Raw genomic sequence first — 22,841 nt, 5'->3', positions numbered from 1 at the left:
GATTCAATAAATAAGAAGATCAGCCCTAACTGGTTTGGCTCAGTGGATAGCGTCGGCCTGCGGACTCAAGGGTCCCAGGTTCGATTCCGGTCAAGGGCATGTACCTTGGTTGCGGGCACATCCCCAGTGGGGAGTGTGCAGGAGGCAGCTGATCGATGTCTCTCTCTCATCGATGTTTCTAACTCTCTATTCCTCTCCCTTCCTCTCTGTAAAAAATCAATAAAATATATTTTTTTAAAAAAAGATTAAATTAGTATTAAGGCCAAGACTGGAAAATTCTCATATGTAGCCAAATCTAGTAGATAAAGAGTCAATATTCTATGAAAAGAGACCATACCCAACACCAGGTAGTTTGAATTCTAAGTAGACAGGAAACTTGAATCCTAAAACTAGAGAAATCAGGTCACTCTCATTTCCCCATATTTTATTAATCTAAATTTTCCAGAGCAAGAAAAGGAGAAAATGTCTCTCTTTCTGTCCAAAGAGAATTAAATTGCTTCTAGTGTGTACTGGGGCTCGTAAGCTCTTAAGATTTATACTTCTCACCAAGCTTATAGTAGAAGGAAGTTGAGATAGCCCAAAACATTCTCATAAGTTGCCATGTCTCTTTTGCTTTGGGGCCATTCCACCTAAACCAGTTCTCATCTATCATTTCCTAACCCCAAATGAAAACTTTATGTAGCCAATATTACATCTGTGATTAAACTAATTTGTACTAGAGTGAATTATAGCTCCCATACTTTTTTAAAAAAATGTTTTTATTGATTTTAGAGAAAGAGGAAGGGAAAGGGAGAGAGAGAGAGAAACATTGATCAGCTGCCTCCTGTACAGCCCCCACTGGGAATCAATCCCACAACCTGGGAATGTGCCCTGACCAGGAATTGAACCAGTGACCTTCTGGTGCACAGGACAATGCCCAACCAACTGAGCCATACTAGCCAGGGCTAAAGAACATTAACTTACATTAATTTTTATTTAATGTATAAGTACAAGGGTTTATTCAACAACAAAGATTTATAAAAAAATAAACATCTAGCCGAAACCGGTTTGGCTCAGTGGAAAGAGCGTCAGCCTGCGGACTGAAGGGTCCCGGGTTCGATTCGGTCAAGGGCATGTACCTTGGTTGTGGGCACATCTCCAGTGGGAGGTGTGCAGGAGGCAGCTGATCGATGTTTCTCTCTCATCGATGTTTCTAGCTCTCTATCCCTCTCCCTTCCTCTCTGTAAAATATCAATAAAATATATTTTTTTAAAAAAATAAACATCTATATATATAAAGAGCCAGGGTCCGTAACGACCAAGGCTCAACCTAACACCAGAAGTCAGTGCTGGGTTGCTGTGGCGACCCAGCACTGACTGCCGAGGGGGCTGTGGATCAGGCCCAGAGAGAGGCCTGCAGAGAGAGAGGCAGGGTCTGATCCCCAGCCTCTGTGGCAGCTGTTGATCAGCCCTTGCCTCTCTCTTTCTCTCCCAGCTACACCAGCAGCCGTGCCTCTGTTTCTCTCCAGGCCTCCTCAGGAGCTGCTGATCAGCCCCACCTCTTTGATCAGGCCCAGAGATAGGCCTGGAGACAGTGACTGGCATAGAAACCGACCAATCAGAACCAAATCTGGGTGAAGTGCCAGGAGCCAATGGCTGCCTAGAAGGCGGAGCTTTTGACGCTAACTGGCATAGAAACCGACCAATCAGAACCAAATCTGGATGAAGTGCAAGTTGCCAATGGCTGCCTAGGAGGTGGAGCTTTTGACGCAGACTGGCATAGAAACCAACCAATCAGAACCTAATCTGGGTGAAGTGTGAGGAGCCAATGGCTGCCTAGGAGGCGGAGCTTTTGATGCTGACTGGCATAGAAACCAACCAATCAGAACCTAATCTGGGTGAACTGCAAAGGCAGAACCTAAGGTGGGGGCTGAGGAGGGGTTTTAAGGGCAACAGCTGTTTGGTATAAGGTGCAAGAAAGCAGTTCAATTTTTTCATGACCGGTTTGGTAGTATAGTGCATATGGCTGGCTATCAGTCCAGATATAGGGATTATGTGTTTTTATCTGCCAAGAGCATCTCCTCCTGCTGAAAAAGGCTTCCCCCTTCCTCCCATTTAAGCAATCCTATCCTATATAATCTATCTACACTACTAAAAGGGTAATATGCTAATTAGACCAGGCTGTCCAGCCATCTTCCGGACGTCCGACTTCCTTCCAATCAAATCCATGGTGGTGGGGGCTGAGGCAGAGGCAGAGGCAGTTAGGGGCGATCAGGCCGGCAGGGGGTTAGGGGCAATCAGGCCAGCAGGGAAGGGCAGTTGGGGGCGAGATCAGGCCAGCAGGGTAGGGCAGTTGGGGGCAAACAGACCGGCAGGGGAGGGCAGTTGGGGGTGAGATCAGGCTGGCAGGGGAGGGCAATTAGGGGCTATGAGGCAGGCAGAGGCAGTAAGGGCAATCAGGCTGGCAAGGGAGGGCAGTTAGGGGCGACATCAAGCCGGCAGGGGAGGGCTATTGGGGGCGAGATCAGGCCAGCAGAGGAGGGCAGTTGGAGGCAACCAGGCCAGCAGGGGAGGGCACTTGGGGGCGAGATCAGGCTGGCAGGGGAGGGCAGTTGGGGGTGAGATCAGGCTGGCAGGGGAGGGCAGTTAGGGGCAATCAGGCAGGCAGGCAGGTGAGCGGTTAGAAGCCAGCAGTCCCAGATTGCAAGAGGGATGTCCGATTGGAGAGGGTGCAGGCTGGGTTGAGGGAACCCCCCTGCCATGCACGAATTTTGGGTACTGGGCCTCTAGTCCTATCTAATAAAAGGGTAATATGCAAGTTAACCATCACTCCATCACAAATATGGCGGCACCCATAGCCACAAGATGGCAGCACCCAGTCCTCTCAGCCCTGCCGGAGTCCCCCAGTCCCGGGATGGGGCGGCCACTGAGAGCAAGCAGCCTGAGCAGCCTGGCGAAATGCTTGCTTTGTTGCTGCAGTGACGAGGCAAGTGTTCCACCCCGGCCACAGAGGGTCTCTGGGCAGGCCAGGGCGCGGATGGGCCTCTGGGCCACGGAGAACCTCTAGGCAGCAGGCGCGGAGCAGCCAGGCCCCACAGAGAGCTACTGGTGCACAGATTCGTGCGCAGGGCTACTAGTTTATATATAAAAGGCTAAGCAACCGTCCAACTGGTAGCTATGATGCACAATGACCACCAGGGAGCAGACGCTCTGACCAGTAGCGGCCTGATCCCCACAGACCAGGCCAAGGGACCCCACCTGCCGGAGGGACCCCACTCACTCCATAGTCGCCCTTTGAGCCACGGCACTGCCCCAGGTGCGGCCCGCTGGGGAGGGGCCCTGGGAGGTTGGCTCCAGGGCGTGTCCAGCCCATCAGCTACCTTCTAATTAATTTCCTTTTAATGTGCATGAATCCGTGCACTGGGATACTAGTATAAAATAAATGTAAGCAAAAAAAAAAAAAGTACAAGGGTTTATTTCTGGATATGGAATCTTTCCTGTTTACTTTCAAATTGCACTGATTTTTTTCAATCACATATAAGGCTGCCTATGGGAGGGGAGAGGAGAGACTTTACTGTCCTTAACAAATGAAAAGGGGCTCTACTTCCTCTTGCTTTGCCCAGCCCCAATACCTTGATACCTCAAATATAGCCAATTAAGGGTTTTTCTGTCCTTCTTTGAATACCTAGAACCAGTAGGACTGTCACTAGGCAAGCCAAATCTTTTAACATCAAAGAGATAAGAAAGGGTGGCCATCTAAATCTCTGGATAGATTCTTGGGACTTTTAGAGGGACTGTGGAGCTGTGACCTCACATGTCTAATTTTTTCTCCCTCTTTCTCCAGCTATTCTCAATCACATGATTATCTGCTTACAACTTTAAAAAATTAGAGGACTGCATGACTCTAACTATAGAGATAGCAAAAAGATCAAGAGTTACTAAGGGCTGGGGAGAGGGAGAAAAAAGATAAGAATTCTTAAATCATTCTGTACCATACTGTAATAATGGATACATGTTATACATTTGTCCAAACCCACAGAATGTACAACACCAACAGTGAACCCAAATGTAAACTTTAGTTAATAATAATGTATCAATACTGGCTCATCAGTTATAACAAACGTCCCACAGTAAAACGATTTGGTGGTAGGGGGAGTGGAGTGATGGGGGTATGTGGGAACTCTGTATTTACTTTCCACTCTTTTTTTTCTTTTAAATATAAAACTAATCTAAAAAAGAATCTATTTTTTTTTAAGTTAGAGGAAATGCTGGTTAATAATCCCTACCAGGTACAATAGCTAATACAAGCCAAGGCAAGCTGTGCAAGAGGAAGGCAAAAGTAAAAAATTAGATTATAGCGCTTAATCACAAACTGGAGAAGACAGTAACTAAAGACAAGGAAAGAGGCTTGAGGAAGTGAGGGAAAAGGGAAAAGACAATTCTCACAGCATTTTTATAGTGACTGGTGTGCAAAAACTAAAGCAAATGTTATCTTCCTTAGAGAAAGAGAAACCAAACTTAGAAGAGGCACTGAGATACTCAGCAGAAAAATCCCCACTAAGCCTCAAGTATACTTATGAGTGACACCCTGATGCCCCTCCCTGTGGCCAAGAATCAGTTTGTCATTGTAACCAAGTCTGCAACCTGCGCTAGTGCCAATCTTTATGGTAGATTTAAGTTGTTGTGGTTTTTTGTGTGTGTTTTTTTTTTTTGTGTGTGTGTGTGTGTGTGTGTGTGTGTGTTTTCAGGAAAATCAAGGGATAATTGCCCAGTATCAAAAGAAGATTTGACCCTTGGGAAGAAAAAGGGGGCGTTCCTTTTGCCACAGGATGATTCTCTCTGGAATAACATAAATGGTTCTTCCAGAGACATGTCTTTGATAAGCAGAGCTCTGATTCCAACATCCAATCTGCTGAATGCCAAACAGAGCACTCAAGCGTTCTACAATGACTCTAAGGATTTATTCTGCAGACTTTCCCTGCAGAGCCACTCCAGTTTTTCAAAGGCAAAAAGGGAGAACTCTTTCCTTCCAACCTAGGGAATTGCAAATTCCACCTGGGATCGAAAGACAGAACTATGTTTGCTCAAAATCTGACATCATCTATGTGACCTACAAGATTTAAAAGCTGGAATGATACCTGGCAACTTTAGTCTTTAGAGCAGAAGTTGGTTCAGCTCTTCAATCTGCCAGCAAAATCAGGAGCAGCACAGGACACATAGTGTGCCAGACTGGGAATGGGCTAATTTCACAAAGTCATCCTCATTCTCTATGTACTTTCACACCACAATTGCAAACAGTCCAGATTCTTACCAAAGCATAATCTTAGGAAGCTTACATAGTTCACTGCACAAAGAAATTTCAAAGTAAAAACACGAAAGCACTATTACAAAGAGAGAAACCCCAACACTTCCATCTTTTCTCTGTAATTCTTTCTTTCTTGAAATCCTATACTTAACTTGATAATTTTGTTAGAGAAAATTTAACAAGTGAAACCTATCTACAACAATCTATTAACAACAGCAGTTCTCCCTCACAATTTGTATGTCATTTCTTCAAGATGAGATTTGAAAGAGAAAAGCTTTCTACACATCCTAACTCAAAAATAACAGCCATGTGCTATGATTTATAGGACAGTTCCTCTGTGGTTAAATAGATTCAGCCCTCAAAAACACAAAAGGAAACTAGGCTAAAAACCTAAGATATCCAATTTCTGTTTAAAACCTGTTTGTCATGATAAAAATTTAAAAACACTGAAATTTAGAGGTAATCACCTCTATTTTGATTTTTAAAAACATGCATTACTATAGTGACCAAGCACCCTGGAATAGGTACTGGAGCAAAAGGGTTAGTAACAGCAAAATATAACACAGAAAAGTATAAGCAGAAAACCAGAATAAAAAATCCCACCCCCCCCCAGCCGCAAAACCCCAAAATATACAACCCTTTTAACAAAAAATGAATAAAAAGTGGACAAAATAAAGATGTTTTGCTTTATAAACAATATTGGCAAACAATATATGTGAAATTTTTAGATATAACCAAATCTAAAAATGTAGTCAGTATTTACTAACACAACTATAACCCTTTCAAAGGGTTTTATGATTTGGTTATAAAGACTCAATTAAGATAAAAACCAGGCTCTGACCAAACTCCAGCTCAAGGGGCTTTTCTTATATTATAAAGTCTAATTTAAAAGGGGCATCGTGTTTTAAATCACTGGCATATGGTTAAAAAGCTTAAATTTGCCCAGTGACATCATTTGAGCAGAATGTGTAAGCTCTCTTTCTTCTCCTATGAAAGAGCTTCCAAAGAGCATCTCTTGCACCTTAATTCATAATGCACAATTTATCGGCATTTCGTTTCCTTTCTAAATGGCCGGGAGGGAAGAAGAGCTCCACAGCCACTGTGTGTGGTTAATAATGGCGCTTTTACTTGTCATTGTACAAAGCCTGTTAAATATTTACAACACAGACAGCAATATCTGGTCCTAAACACCAGTTGTGAGTTGAATTTTTTTTTGAAATAAATCTATGACATGTTTTCCCCAGCAAAACGCCAGAAGACTTTCCTAACAGCTTCAAGAGACCCAGTGGGTCCAGAGGAGCAGTTATAGGCCATCTGGTGATTACTTATTATTATTTATACAGCACTGTAGATGTACACACAGATGTGTTATGAATCCACATACAGAGCAGGCCCTAGCAAGGGCTTCAGACAAAATGCAACTGCTGAGCAAGTCAATCTGCATTAAAGAAACACACTAACCAGAGAGTGGGAGCACACTGGCTGTTCTTCTATCTGCCACATTAGCTGGAAGAGTGTTTGATAAAAGAATGAAGAATTCTATACAATGATGACAATATCTTGTAAGTCAACAACCTACCATATGTGGTTTTTCAGGGGTGGCAAATGAGAATTAATAAAGGACAGGATCTCAGATCCAGAAGGCACTTTATAAACTCGGCAGTTTGTAAAAAAAGGGGAGCCAGAAAGCGTCCCTCTCCTAATTTAGGAAGAACTGAGATATAAACATACGGGATTTTTTTCCTAACAGCAATGCTCTGAGAACAGTTTCTGGGCTCTCATTCCAAATATTAAGTCATATCCAAGAAAAATAACTGAATAAATGAAAAAAGTTTACCTTAATTTCTTGGATATAGCTCCAATTAGATTTATACAGCTTTTTTTGAGGCAGACTGGAACAAAAATGCTTTTAATCTACTATGCTTTTATTAATATAATAAAAAATATAACATGGAAAACTAAAATAATCACCTAGATGTCTTTAAAAATAAGTGTCAAGAGTGCCAGACCTGACGTTTAAAAACTTGGATTTAATTCCTAGTTCGTAAAACCTCTACATTTTTTTTTAACCCAAGTCCCAATTTTATCTACACAATGCATAACAGTGGTCTACTTCCATCACAAGGTTACATAAAACTGCAGCATATTCATAGTGAACTGAAAGCTATTGCAAAATCAACATATTATTACAAAAAACAAGGTTAGCATTTGGCCTAATTGTGTATAATGCAGTGTATTTTCAGCTGCCTGACAGCATGCAGGCACTGTTACCAGATGGGAACTGGATGAATTATTGAATGAAATATGAATTATTAAATAAAAATTTGAATTTTTTTAAAACTCTTGGCAGAGGGTGAGGAAGAAAGGCTTATTTGTTTGCCTGAAACTGCCCTCACCTGTCGAAGCATGTAAAGATAGCATATACCACCATAAATGGCATTTACCTACCAGAGCCATTTCTTCCCTTGTTATTCTCCAATTCAGAAAACTACCTTAATATAAAAAAATCAGTAATCAACACCAACCCACTCTTCCTTGCCTTTCTTTTGTGCTAATGCCAGTTAATAGGGAAACTTGCCAAAGGGATAGAATTAAAAATCCCGAGTCCCATAGTATCAGTATGGCCCATTTAATGGGAAGGCTGGGATAACAGGAATAATCTCTATAGATTTGTGTTATATAGGCAATAAAACATATACCTTTGTAGCATGCCAGCATTTAACCAATCATAGAAGCTATTTGTTGCCTCATATATCACAAGGCAATAGAGATTTAAGGGATAATGTTCATGGAGGCAGAGGATACGAAGCAATAAACAGCATTGGAGGTTGGTTAAATGCCAAGTGAAGCCAGGACTACAGCATCATAAACATTATTCCTACTATATGACAAGATAAGGAGGTACAAGAAACTGCCCTCAATCCCACCACAACTAGGGCTCTACTGCTATTCTTGGCCTTAGAAAGGGAAAACAGGAGTTCCACGAGCAAGTTATATTTCATGTCTCAGAAAGGTATGATCAGAACCCCAACTTGTACCTAAATGTCCCCTGGGAGAAGAAAAGCTCTAGTGGTAGATATCCTCAGAGGGGGGAAAAAATAGTAACAGCCCCTAAGGTCACACTGGACAGAGAAACAATCAAAGGATTTTTCTTTAAAAGGACAGCACTGATACAGAGTAGTTATTACAGAAACCTTTCTCAATGACTAATAATAGGATGATACTATCCATTAGGTAGTATCTCTTCACAGGAAATGTGTTCCTGTCTTTAAGGAAATAGACATTTTAAGTAATAAGCTTATATGACCAGCTTCTGCTCAGTGACTTGATTACAATAACCAGAAAGACTACTTGAATATGAATAATTTGTACTGTAATACAGTATCTATCTATGCTTGAGAGGAGGTATAGAAATATGAAATTGGTTGACTATTGAAAACAAGAATTGGACAAAAAGCATCCAAAAGGTATGTTATCTAACTGCATCCTCATGAAATAATATCTCAAATTCAAGACTACTGACCAATACATAGTAATTTTTCCTACTTTATAATCCACCTTCAAATAAAAGTGCCCCCTAAAGTATTAAAAAAAATCTCAAGATTTGCTGGATTCAGCCACAAACTATATTTCTATTATTTAACACTCACACAGAGGCAAAGCCATTTTATAGTCACAATGTTTTTAAAATAAACAGTTGGCAAAGGTTTACAGTTGTGATATGCAAAACACAGGTTATTCTTGTATTATAATTTATTTATTATTGTATTATTTCCCATACAAACAACTGTAAATCTACTTTTGCCCCACCCTGTATATGCTATCTTTTAACCATCACATCAAAAACCCATACAACTCAAATTTAACCAGCCCTTTGTCACAGGGAATCTGGGGCACGATTGCCTTAATAACACTAACCCATTCTCTGGAGGCAGCTCTGTTAACTACCACTGCTGCCGCAGTCCACAGAGAGGTATCAGTAGGAATATTGCTTTCCCTGAATTCCTCTTCATGAAGGTGACGAGGCTCAAGAGAAAGAGAGTCTCAACAGAGAAAAACCGAATCACCTGTCTTTTCAGATAAGAATGCAGAGAACACAACCTTTAGCAGCCATCTCTAAAAAAAAGTACAGGCAGCATATTTAGAACTCAGCTGTGTCACATCAGACTTACTGTTGGGAAGTGGATCATGAACAGAATCCAAAAATAACAGCCATTAAAGACCTAGCAACCAAAACATGTTTATGTATCCATTGAAAGCCTGGTGGTTTTGATTATATGGTGGAGAGCATAATCCACTAGTCTATTTTAGGTGAATTTTCCTTTCACCTTCCTAACTTAATATTAAAGTGTAAGATGTTTTCTGAGTTTGGGGGTACCTGGGGTAAAGCCTGGGCAGGCAACAGATATTAACATAATGCAAAAATCCTATAGTTTTTGTTTGTTGGTTGGTTTTTAAGGATCAGTCTCTTGAATTATAATTTGTTTTCATTCTTTCTTCCTCTAACTAGTAGAAGCCACTGGTTTTTGAGACTTCTAGAGCATTAAGTTCTAAACCATGCCTAACAAAAATTATCACGGTCCTTATTATCTTTTCTGGGACTTAGCTTTTTTATTATTTTTCTATTTCTGGAATAAAGAATTTGAATCAATGACAAGGGTCTATAAATAGCTTAAAGGCCTCCAGGTGTCTCCAGAATGAAACCATTTTCAAGGATGACAGGCCAAGGGTAGTTCACTATACCAAATTTATCTTCTCTGCTAGATTTTCACTATTTCATATAGCAGTAAATCTTACAGGAATCCCACTCTATAGTTATTTGTTACCAGATATTGGGAAAAACTTGGAAGAAGACTAAAATATAACTAAAGAACTACAATTTCACCTGTCCATAAAGTTTTAGCATGCAAGAAGGTAAAAAAATCTGGCTACCTTCAAAGCCTTAAGTTGTAGCTTTCTATCTTTTTTCTATGAAACAAGTAAGTAACTTCCAAAAGAAGGCAGCAGTCTCCCGAAGTTCTGCACTACTGAGGGGAAAAAGTCTTCAAGACCTACACCAGAGTTTATCATTAATCCTAACAACCAAAATACCAACAAACAATTCAGAAATGGGAAGAAGTAGTAGGGGAAGAAAAAGGCTTATGGTAAACAACTCAACAATGTTAAGAAACCAAAGTGAAAAGTACCTACTAATTTCCTACCTCTAGTCCAAAATGAAAAAAACAACACAACCCCACAAAAACAAAACAAAACAAAAAAAAACCCTTCTCCCGGCTCTCAAATTTCAGTGAAAACTACTCTTTTCTGATGAGATAGCTTGAAGAAACATTATTCAGATCTTTCATCCTCAGAGAGCTTAAGAGATGCTTTTCCCGTGTGTTCCTTTATTTTTATCATCCATTTTTATTTCTTTAAGTCCTTGTCTGGATGGTTTTAGGTACAAAACATATAAGAGAGACTATAGGCATAGAGTGGCTTAAATAATAAGTGAAGAAAAATAAGTGTAAGTATGAGAAAAATATATATTTTCACCAAAAATGCAGGTTTTTAAAGTAAAGAAGAAAAGTGAAAAAGGTACCAGGTATCAATTATGGGAGTCACATTAAATACTTTTAGCAATAAATTCACACAAAATTTTGGAGGAATCAGGTTCAGATATGTACTCCAATACAGATGTCTGAAAAGTGAAACAAATTTACTCTATATCCCCAAGTGGCTTCTATTGTTAAAAAACAGTATAAACCACATGGAGAAAACATGCAGTCAACAATAAAGCCGAAAACTTTGACAAGGAAGGAAATACACCTACAATGCTGAATACTTCAAAATACAATGCTTTTTCAGTCTTTTCTGAAAATTTCAGCATTTATTGGAATTTGAAATCATCCTCTGCCTATTCCTTGTCACCATTCCCATCTCATTCACCTCTCAAATTCCAATTCTTAGGAATCTCTGGAACTTAACTCTCTTCTTTTTGTCTAAGTATTTACAATGTTTAATAGAACTAGTCTGCAATCTCACATACCACCAGTAAGTGTCACTGGACAGTCACATGACATATTTCTAACTGAACAGAAATTCAACCCTTCAGGATCTATAAAATCAATTCATGAAGACAGAGAAAACTTTCTTTGTATTCCTTTATTCATCCTTTGTGGAACACAGAAATAGGGGAGGGTATAGTAAGAAGAGTCAAGAAAGTACAAAATGAGGAAAAAAGGGCAGTTTCAAAAAATTACTTTATTAAAAAAGTATAAGATGAAAAATATCTGACACATGATATACACATCCACAAACAATAACATGGCAGCAGGGAAAATGGCTGAGAAGTCTTGCAGCTTATATATTGCTATGGGATCTCAGGTTCTATGTTGGATTTGTCTTTCTTAGATATATGCCACAGCAGCTAACAGTGATTTTCTGAATCAACAGTCAAAAGAAACTTTTTTTTTCATATTTAAAAAATCCAAATAGACTCTGGCAAATTGGGGTTAACAATGAATCGGTGCGTTCTCAGCAGCCTATCCAAATATATTAAACTGACTTTTATATCCAGGAACGTTGAGGAGAAGATATTTCAAAACTTGGCTTTGTATTTAGATGGATAGGTTTAGAAAGGAGAGAGAGCAACGTGTATTCCTCAACACTGTGTTGGGAAACAAACACCAGTAGAATAACAATATGAAAGAGAGAAAGGCAGATTTCATTACGGTAGAGTGCCTACACTTCCTCATAACTTGGATTTACACACTGCAAATCCTCTGATCTGATTACCTCCAGTGATCACGTAAAATACCGGCTTTAAACTCTTTGCCTTAGTGATAAAACAGCCACTTTGATTCACAACGAGACATTCACAATAAAGTATATTGTAAACGTACCTGTCCACAGCCCGGGGCATTGCACACAAACGGTCTGTCGTCTCCCATATTTCATATAGCAGAGCGGAGCTGAGGAGGAGGAGGTAGGGGGAAAAGTTATGTTAAATATGCTGGAGTTTTAAAAAAAAGTGCTTCAAAAATATCAACCCTAGAAACAGGTGTTCCAAGAATGCCATCTATCAAAGCTGTAAACACAGGCTACTTTGGGGAGACACATTAGACAGGTGGCATATGATCTACTGTGCCTCAATTAAAACTTTTAATTAGAAAAATTTAGACCTAAATAGTCAAGGAATTTCAAACCTTTTGCTAGATTTTCCCTCTTTCTGCTACAGTATATAACACACTTCTCCAGTCTGCTGAATTACAACCAGTGCAGTTCCCTATGTCAATAAATCCACTGAACGCTCGATTCGGAAGCCATATTTCTGAACTAGAGAAGACCAAAATTTGTCATTTAATTAATTAAGGGATTATAGGAGGGGTGCTCCATTTTACAGGGCTATAATCTGGCTCCCTGGTGTATAAACTAGGAGACGGTTGGCAAGGGCCGTTTATCCTAGATTATTGCCAAAGAAAACAAAGCACCCATCCTATTGGGCTACACGGGAAATAATTTTCATTAATAAAAAATAAAAATAAAAACCTTCTCTCCCTACGGGGAGCCTCCTTCTCCCCCCACCAATAGTCTATGGCAAATGGAGAAATATCGGTGCCCTTCCCCCTCTGATTCTATTTATGGATAGGTTTTTAAAAGCAGCAATAAAACAAATGTCGACTCTTTGGGGGTTTACTGGGTGAATATGTTCCGGCTGTTTGTGCTGCTCTCGGCCAGAGTTCTTGGGCTGATCGGTTGCAGCCAACAGATGTGTGCTGCTGCAGGGGATAAAGAAATGGCACTAAAAGGCATCACCATCCATCCTCTCTATTTCTCTAAAGAATTTAACAGGGTTTATATTGTTGTTGTTTTTTAATTATTGAAGCTAACTCTTGCAATGCTGATAGAAATTCTTTGTCAAAGAACAATAATTCCAATATGAATGTGTGGGGGAAATTTTTCATATCTCTCCTAGGAATAAGAATAGAGGTGGAGGTGAACAAAAATTAGAATATAAAAAAATAAATAAAACAGTACTTTGAAAAGGTGGTGGGGGGGAAAGGAGGAGGACATAAAAACAGTCTTTATAGGATAAACTCTTAAAGGACATTTTCAAACATCCTTCTATAAGAGAGAAAGGTATATGAAGAAATATGAACAAGAGAAGGTGAAATAGAAAGAACTAAAATTTGAACATGCCTTCAGAATTATAACCAAATTTCACATTTTTATCTTGGAGACAAACCAAAATGTCAGGTTAACCTCAGTCAGGCCTGCGTTAAAATAAAATATGAAAGTGCTAGACTAGATCTGGTAATCAGAATACCATGCTTAAAACTCAGGGTAGCTAGGTAACAATGCTTCTTCAACTCTCTTAAGACTCACTCTGGGGTTGGAAAACAGTATTTCTGGTAGTCTGATCAGTAATTCCACAACCAATCGGTGTTTAAAATTGTGGGGTGTCCGTAAAATAGAAAGGGCTTCTTAGTCACCTTTCAGTGTGACAGGAACAGAGTCTAACTATGAAGAAACTGGTGCTGCGGCATTATTGCTATAATGGAAGAGAGCTTGCATGTACATAGGTGTACACAGATTTATATCGCATTTAGCCAGGATAAATTGCTTCAATAAATTGTGTTCCTGAGAGGCCAGCTCAAGCTGATGATTGGGTACTGGGAAAATGAGAGCTTTATTTTTCTTCACACAGCCTCAGGACACGGGGAGTTTTCTGGTTTATTTGTTTGTTTTAAATACATGATGATTTTTTAGCACTTTCTGGAACTACAACATAGTACAAAAAATAAATACAAATAAATAAAAGTAAATAAATGCAAAGACCAAGGTCATTATGACTGAAAATTCAGAGTATTTCTGAAAAGCCATTTATCTCCGGAAAAATTCCTACAACTGCTGTGCTGGAGATAATTTCACTTTCTAATCCCAGAACCTCCTTTCTGAATATAATCACAAAATGAGATTTTATTTCAACAAGGTTCTCTAACATATTTTCAGCCAGTAAGTAATAAACTACAAGGAATAGAGGAAATAGAAGGACCAGACAAGATTCCTTATTTTTATCTTAGTTTTGTTATTTGAGGCTAAGTTTTTTTCAGTTCCTAAAGGAGGAAAAGGGTACTGGCTGAGGAGTGGGGCAGTATTGGCATAGGAAGTAATGAAATAAATTCTAGAATTGTTTCCCCCAAATCACAAAATTCAAAATTTACTTGGTTTTGCACAATCACATTATAATACTCTATATGCCTTCCAAACTTTATTTAATTGACTCTTTACTAGGAAAGAGAGATGAAAAATCTTAACTTTTTAAAGCAATTTAAAGGGGAGCAAAACCAAGTTGGGGGGAGGGAAAGCATTAAAATGTAACAGAAGCATGCATTTTTATGACTTAAATATTCTAATCTGACAGTCACTAACTAGGATTTCCGGCTTCCTTCCCTATTTGCTGGCTTTTGTTTGCCATTTTCACCAAAGGGAGATCACAATGGGAGGAAGGGGGCCCTCTTTAAGTACCCACAATTATTCTTAAATCATTCTCTCAATCTCTTGCCCCTTTTATTTTTCATCATTCTTGCTTTTCACTTTAAAATGATTTGTCTTTTTAAAATATTAAATATTTAGCAACAATAATGATCTGTCACATTACTTTAAGAAATTTCTAGCTAACATTAAAAAAAAAATTTCCTGACCAGAACCGAACCCGGGACCCTCCAGTCCACAGGCCGACGCTCTATCCACTGAGCCTGGGTGTGCAGGAGGCAGCTGATTGATGTTTCTCTCTCATCGATGTTTCTGGCTCTCTGTCCCTCTCCCTTCCTCTCTGTAAAATATCAATAAAATATATATTTTTTTAAAAAAAATAATAAAAAAAGAGCCTTCCTGGCATATTTAAAAAAAAAAAAAAATTTCCTGGCCCATGTAGATCAGTTCGATTGCCTGTCAGGGCACATGCCCAGGTTGCAGGTTCAGTATGGTCAACCAATCGATGTTTCTCTCTCAAATTTCTCTCATATCGATGTTTCTCTCTCTCCCTCTCTCAAATCAACAAAGACTTACTTTTTTGCCCTGGCTAGTGTGGCTCAGTTGGTTGGAACATCACCCTGTACGCCAAAAGGTCAAGGGTTTGATTCCTAGTCAGGGCACATGCCTAGGCTATAGGATTCATTCCTAGTTGGGGCGTGAATAGGCGGCATCTGGTTGATATTTTACTCTCACATCAATGTTTCTCTCTCTCTCTCTCCCTTTCTTTCTCTCCAAAATCAGTAAAAGCATGTCTTAAGGTGAGGATTAAAAATTAATGATAAAATGAATAAAAAACAAAATTTTTAAATAACAAAACAAAAATAATTTCTCCTCCCAGTCTGTTGCATCAACTGCTATATACAATGAATGCCATTACTTATTTCTACTTCATACCTTTAAAAAATCTCTAGTTATGAGGTCAAACTGATGCCCTCTCAAAAACAAAAAAGCATTTCTGTAGTATAAACAGACTGAGAGAAAAGGTGAAATCAATAATGATGTTGCCATTCACTAGAATTTAACTCAGTTCATTTGTAACTGTACTGTTTGACAAGTAGGTCATGTGTCTGGCCATGGCACTCACAACCATAGTATGCTTCTTGATCTTCAGGGTGAAACTCAAGCATTTTATAGAACTAAGCAATAAATAATAGGCAAAGGAAATGTATAGGGTGTCCCCCCAAAAATGTATATACAGCCCTAACCGGTTTGGCTCAGTGGATAGAGCGTCGGCCTGCGGACTCAAGGGTCCCAGGTTCGATTCCGGTCAAGGGCATGTACCTTGGTTGCGGGCACATACCTGGTGGGGAGTGTGCAGGAGGCAGCTGATCAATGTTTCTCTCTCATCGATGTTTCTAACTCTCTATGCCTTTCCCTTCCTCTCTGTAAAAAATCAATAAAATATATTTTTTAAAAATGTACATACACTTTAACAGCTGACAGCTCAATTTTGAAAGTGAAATATATTTTAATAAACACTGCCTTTATAATTATTCAAAGTGTGTGCATTCATTTTTTGGGGGACATCCTGTATTTAGAGATACCTCCTAAGGGAAGTGGAGATCTTAGAACAGGGAAAAAAAGGATGCATAAAAAGGCTGTCCTAGAGGCCAAGTCTGCCAAGGAAAAGGCTCAAGTACTCAAGAATCAGCAGAATGCATAAATGATAAAAATTAGTATTTGCTCAAAAAATAGAAAGTTATCTGAATGCTGGGAGGGAACTGAAGAAATTCCAAGATTTAGAGAATGATTTTTAATAACCGGGGTAATTTCGTAAAACCTATGTTAAATAGTTTTGTCACAGCCAGAAGTATAACCTAAAATGGTCAATGTACAAATGAAAAAATTATCTATTGTGCATATGTGTAGCTCTCTCTCTACCTTTATTTTATATTTTTAAAATAAAATAAATATGGAGCCCTAGCCGGTTTGGCTCAATGGATACAGCATCAGCCTGAGGACTGAAGGATCCTGAGTTCGATTCCAGTCAATGCATGTATCTGGGTTGCAGGCTTCTCCCTGGCCCGGGCCCCTAGTAGGGCCCTGGTTGGGACTGGTACAGGAGGCAACCAATCAATGTGTTTCTCTCACATCAATATTTCTCTGTCTTTTCCTCTCTCTTCCATTCTCTCTAAAAATCAATGGACAAATATCCTTGGGTGAGGATTAAAAAATAATAATAATAAAATAAAATAATAAAATGAATAAAATAAAATAAAAATGGAATCTGTTACTGAGGTCCAAAGAGTCAGTTCTGTAGACGTGGTTATAATGTGATTATTTCTTTAGTAATCAACTAATGTTAATAAGATGGCCCAACTTTCAGTAAGGAATAAAAGCCATATATAAACACACCCAAGGGTCTGTTCTTGGGTTCCTAATAACAAAAAGCAGCTGTTGCTAGGTACAAAAAATGAGAAGGGCACATGTACTATAAATATCAAAGATTCATGAAAATCTAGAAGGGGTTCACACTAGGTATCACTCATTCATTCAGAAAACATTACTAAGGAACTACTAAGTGCAAGGGAAAGTGGACATAAAAATAAAAAGACAATAGACCTCTGCAAAAAAAAAATCACTCATCTATGTCAAAGAAAACCAGAGCTGGATAGTAACGTGGTAAAACAGATTTTATTCAGGATTATTGCAATAGGGGAAAAGACATCTCAGTATAAGAACCGGGCTCAATTCCAAATATAGCATGAGCAAGTGGGAATGCATAGCCAAGCACCAGGGGGAGGGGTCGGTGGATAGAAAATTACTAAGAGGGAGAAGGGAGATTCTGGCTAAATTGACCTAACAGGATTCTTGCTGAAGACAGGCCAGAGTGATCAGACATCACCTGGTGGATGGTGGAGGATGAAGAACCTGATCAGATCTGAGGGTGATCAGATATTTGGGGTGGATGGGGGCAGTTCTTATTAAAACTGGATTTTACGCCCTAGCCCAGGGGTGGGCAAACTTTTTGACTCGAGGGCCACAATGGGTTCTTAAACTGGACCGGAGGGCCGGAACAAAAGCATGGATGGAGTGTTTGTGTGAACTAATATAAATTCAAAGTAAAGGAGCGGAGGGGAGAGCAAGAGAACCCTCCGCTCTTTCGGCTCCGCAGGCCGGATAGAACAGCCGAACGGGCCGGATTCGGCCCCCGGGCCGTAGTTTGCCCACGGCTGCCCTAGCCAGTTTGGCTCAATGGATAGAGCCTCGACCTGTGGACTGAAAGTTCCATTCCAGTCAAGAGCACATGCCCAGGTTGTGAGCTCAATCCCCAGTAGGGGGCATGCAGGAGGCAGCCAATCAATGATTCTCATCCCTGATGTTTCTCTCTCTCCTTTCCTCTCTGAAATCAATAAAAATATACTTAAAAAACAAAGGAAACCACTGGATTTTACAAGGAAGTGCATAGATAGATGGGCCTAAAAAAAGATTCAGGAGCCTCATTAAAATTTGGACAAAGAATCGTCATCTGACAGGAAAGATGCCAGGTAAGTAGTAAGAATGATGGCTTAATTTATAAGTTCAATTAGTCAGAGGTGATCAGTGTACATATTAGACCCCTTGTTATTTCACCTATTCTTTGTAGTCATTCATCAAATTGTTTTGCTAGCAATTCTAGAGTATAAACTAGAGCACAAAAAAGTGGGGTTAACAGTCTTGGTAAAAGATCTGACAAGGAAAAAGTTTGAAACTAATAACCACAATTTACTTTTTAGGCCAAAAAGTATATTTACTCAGCTTAAAATTCACTAATTCACTGACTATTTTCTTCAGTGCTTGCCAGATGCTCTAGGCCCCAGAATTCAACAGTGAATGAGACAGACAAGGTTTCTACCCTCATAGTGCTTATGGTCTAAAAGGAAAAAACAAATATTAAGCCAATAAACAAAATAATTTTAGATTAATAACAAATAATTCTATGAAAGAAATGAAATAGTGATATGTTAGTGACTAGAAGTGGACTACTTTGTTTATGAATAAAAAGGAAATGACTATATTATTTGTCACCAAAGGGGAATGGGATAGAATACAGAAATCTAGGTTAAAACTCCTGGAAGCCTTTCCTCTTACAATACAGTTGATGTTCAATAAATATTTATTTATTTAATCTAATGGTGATATTCAAGTATACTTTGCTCAAGTATACTTTGAGTTTTTGCAGAAAGCTGTTGGGACCACAAAACAATTGCTATGCAGGTATTTATGTATTTAAAGCTATTCACAGAGAAGACATTTTAAACATATATTTATAACTACTTTGTGCCTAAGGCATTTTATGTGACTATATTCAACCAATTCTGTGCTTTTCTTAAAATACAAATACCATAGAGAAAGCTCTATAGTTTTTTTTTTTTTTTTTTTTTTTTTTTTTAAATATATTTTATTGATATTTTACAGAGAGGAAGGGAGAGGGATAGAGAGCCAGAAACATCGATGAGAGAGAAACATCGATCAGCTGCCTCCTGCACACCTCCCACTGGGGATGTGCCCGCAACCAAGGCACACGCCCTTGACCGGAATCGAACCCGGGACCCTTCAGTCCGCAGGCCGACGCTCCATCCACTGAGCCAAACCGGTTTCGGCTATAGTTTTTTATTAGAATGTTAAAAATGGGGAGGAGGAATCTGTCAAGTTAACTCTTAATTGCCCCTTGAAAACAAAACCTAGTCCAGAGTTGTTAAACTATATTTTCAAGTATAAAAAATGCTAATTAAGGATGCAGCAGAAAGGGCAGCTTAATATATGACTTTTGGGAATACAAATTGGGACAATAATTCTAGAAAGCAATCTGGCAATATTTATATTAAGTGTCTTAAAATGCTTCATATCCTTTGAACAAATCATTCTTCTTTCAGGACTTTATTCTGAAGCTAAAACCAGAAACATAGACTATTTATATATTAAAATGTTCATCATAGCCATATTTGTAACAAGAATAAAACAGAAATTAAATGTTTAAGTAGGGATAAATATAAATTAAGATACTCCCTTACAACAGACTATATTTAAGTTAAGAATGTTTCTGAAAGCTATTTAATGACATTAGAAAATGCTATACACTAAGTGAGGGGAAAGCAGGATATAATATTACATATGCACCATAATTTCAAATCTATAAAAGAGCAAATAAAATAATAAACATTGAAAAAGAGAACACTAATATCAAATATTAATAATGGTTATGAATGGGTAATGGTATTCCAGATTACTTTATTTTCTTCTTTGTAATTCAGTATCTTCCAAAGTCTCTACAATAATCACAGGCTGCTTTTAATAAATTTTAAAAATTATAATGTAATCTAATAATAAAAAAGAATGTCCATCTGCATGACTTAAAAAAATATGTCTATATGCTTTTTCAAAAGGCCCATATCTGTTACACTATTTTAAATAACATTTTTAATTGTTTTTGTTGTTGTTGTTGTTGTTTTGAGAGAGAGAGAGAGAGAGAGAGAGAGAGAGAGAGAGAGAGAGAGGAGAAACATAATGAAAAAGAAAAACACTGACAGGTTGACTCCCATTTGTACCCTGAAAGCACCCCAACCATTCCCCCGGGCACCTGCAACCCGGAATGTGCCCTGGCTCCAATCGAACTACCACCTCTTGGTGTACAAGGGGACACTCCAACCAACACATACCGGCCAGGGTTCTGCTGGACTATTTCAAAGCACTAAACAGTATATTTACAAATCATACAAAGTTGTTCATTCTCTATTACAAAGTAACAGAACCAAATGACAAATTAAGTTCAAAATTGACTACAAAAAAAAAACTTTCTAAAATTATAAGGGAATAGCTTCATATAGAAATAGACATGATGGAAATTTAAACATATCGATACACAAGGTAAATCAAGCAATTCAAGATAATTCCTCCTTTGTTGCCTTCAAGGACCCATTTTCAGAATCCAATGAATACTCCTTAACAACGAGAATTACTTATAAACACAGAAATTTCTTCAACCATCTATCACAACGGGAATAAAGCAAGCTGATTACCAAGCTTACCAGGTACTGAATGCCTTTCAGCTCAGCTATAAATAACCTAAAAAATTTAGACAGGCACCCAATCAAAGTTCTATGGGCTCCATTACCTTATGATATTAAAAAGAAATTATACACAAACAAATCTCTTCTAAGAACACAACTTTGGAGACCAAGTTTCAAAGTCTAAGATAATTTAGCTGCTGCTAAGCAGAGTACAAACACTATCTCTATACCTCGGCAGACTCAACATTTTATTCACCATAGAATACTCAGTGCCGCTAGAAAACTGACTTTAACTGCCCTAGCTGGTTTGGCTCAGTGGATAGAGCGTCAGCATGCAGACTGAAGGATCCCGGGTTCGATCCAGGTCAAGGGCACATGCCCAGGTTGTGGGCTCGATTCCCAGTGTGGGGTGTGCAGAAGGCAGCCAATCAATGATTCTCTCTCATCATTGATGTTTTTAACTCTCTCGCCCTTCCTCTCTGAAATCAATATATTTAAAAAAAAAAAAAAAACTGACTTAAGGAAGATTCCAGTAAACATAACAACTGTTAGACCATAATGCAGGTTATGTGAACTCCCAGAAAACAAAGAAAACTCATGTTTTACTAGGAGTAGATTATTTAGGAATTGAAATCTCTGTTCCTAAATTCTGGGTCCATTTTCCACTGTATTATTTAGCATAACAACAGTTTGCTAGTAGGTATATCAATGGCCCCAAAAGCATTATATAGAAAGCATATATATTACTATAACCTTATTACTAATTAGCCTTATTGTTTTATATCAGGGTTTTTCTAAAGCACTTTGCTAACTTGAAAACTGAGGCAGAGAGCTACAAAAAACATAGGCAAAAGATGTGTCAAGAAGTTGAGGTTGGCCTGAACACTAAATTACCTGTTCTCATATACCCCAAATAAGATATAAAAATGGACACCACATCTTTTTATAACTCTTAAAAGTTGGATGACAATTTGCATATTGTAGACTGACTGCTGAATTGTGTATTTCCAAAAGTTTAATACAATAGGTGTCTCCTATATGTTTATAATATAAATGAATGTCCAGAAACATTAGTTTGAGGGACTACAAGTTCTTGGGAGTATTATTTGTCTAGGACAGTGGTCGGCAAACTGTGGCTCACGAGCCACATACGGCTCTTTGGCCCCTTGAGTGTGGCTCTTCCACAAAATACCACGTGCGGGCACACACGTACAGTGCGACTGAAACTTCGTGGCCCATGCACAGAAGTCAGTTTTCGGCTCTCAAAAGAATTTCAGTCGTTGTACTGTTGATATTTGGCTCTGTGTTGACTAATGAGTTTGCCAACCATTGGTCTAGGAAAATGAAATGATGTTCATAGTTTTAAAATTAAGTATATTTCACTATAATAAATACTGAAAAACATTGATAGGTTGACTCCCTTTATTTAGACCAGCAGTCGCCAACCAGTGGTCTAGATCCGAAAGGTTGGCAACCGCTGATTTAGACTATAACTAGAAAATTAATAATCCAGTTATAGTCTAAAGGATTGGCAAACTTTAGTCCATAGCCCAAATCTCGTTGGTGACATGTTTGTGTATGGCCCACAAGCTAAGAATGGTTTTTACATTTTTAAATGATTAATCAAAAGAATAATTTGTGACATGTGAAAAGTATATGAAATTCAAATTTTAGTGTTCATAAATACAATTTTATGGGAACACAGCCCCACTTATTCTTTGCATGCTGTCTATGACTACTTTTGTGCTACAGTGGCAGAGTTTAGTAGTTTTAAACAGGGACCTCATGCCTACAAAGCCTAACATATTTACTATCTGGCCTTAGCTGCCAACTACTGGTATTTATACTGTTATTAATTGAAATACATAGTTAATTAAGATATCCCAAGTATGACAAATGTTAAGAGTGTGTATTTTGTTAAGGATTTTTATTTATTTTTTAAAAATATATTTTTTTTATTGATTTCAGAGAGGAAGGGAGAGGAAGAGAGAGATAGGAACATCAATGATGAGAAAAAATCATTGATGGACTGCTTCTTGCACACCCCTACTG

At 38.6% G+C, this 22,841-nt stretch overlaps 1 protein-coding gene across 7 annotated transcripts in view; it reads right to left on the bottom strand.

The window, feature by feature from the left end:
* LOC308243413 (cyclic AMP-dependent transcription factor ATF-7) overlaps window positions 1–22,841 on the bottom strand; it is a 109,311-nt gene that overhangs the window by 75,957 nt on the left and 10,513 nt on the right. For 4 of the 7 annotated variants that reach the window (XM_080658908.1, XM_080658913.1, XM_080658909.1 and 1 more), the window contains exon 2: window positions 12,165–12,233. In XM_080658908.1, the coding sequence (XP_080515034.1) occupies window positions 12,165–12,212 (48 nt within the window). In that variant the 5' untranslated portion in view covers window positions 12,213–12,233. Of the gene's footprint in view, window positions 1–12,164; window positions 12,234–16,099; window positions 16,183–22,841 lie in introns of all 7 variants that reach the window. The other 3 variants (XM_080658914.1, XM_080658910.1, XM_080658911.1) reach the window with 1 other exon arrangement.

This window comes from Plecotus auritus, assembly GCF_963455305.1.
Source record: "Plecotus auritus genome assembly, chromosome: 3".
In the NCBI taxonomy this organism is placed as follows: Eukaryota; Metazoa; Chordata; class Mammalia; order Chiroptera; family Vespertilionidae; genus Plecotus; species Plecotus auritus.
The sequence above is the reverse complement of the archived record's forward strand: the minus strand, read 5'-3'. Positions and strand labels throughout refer to the sequence as shown.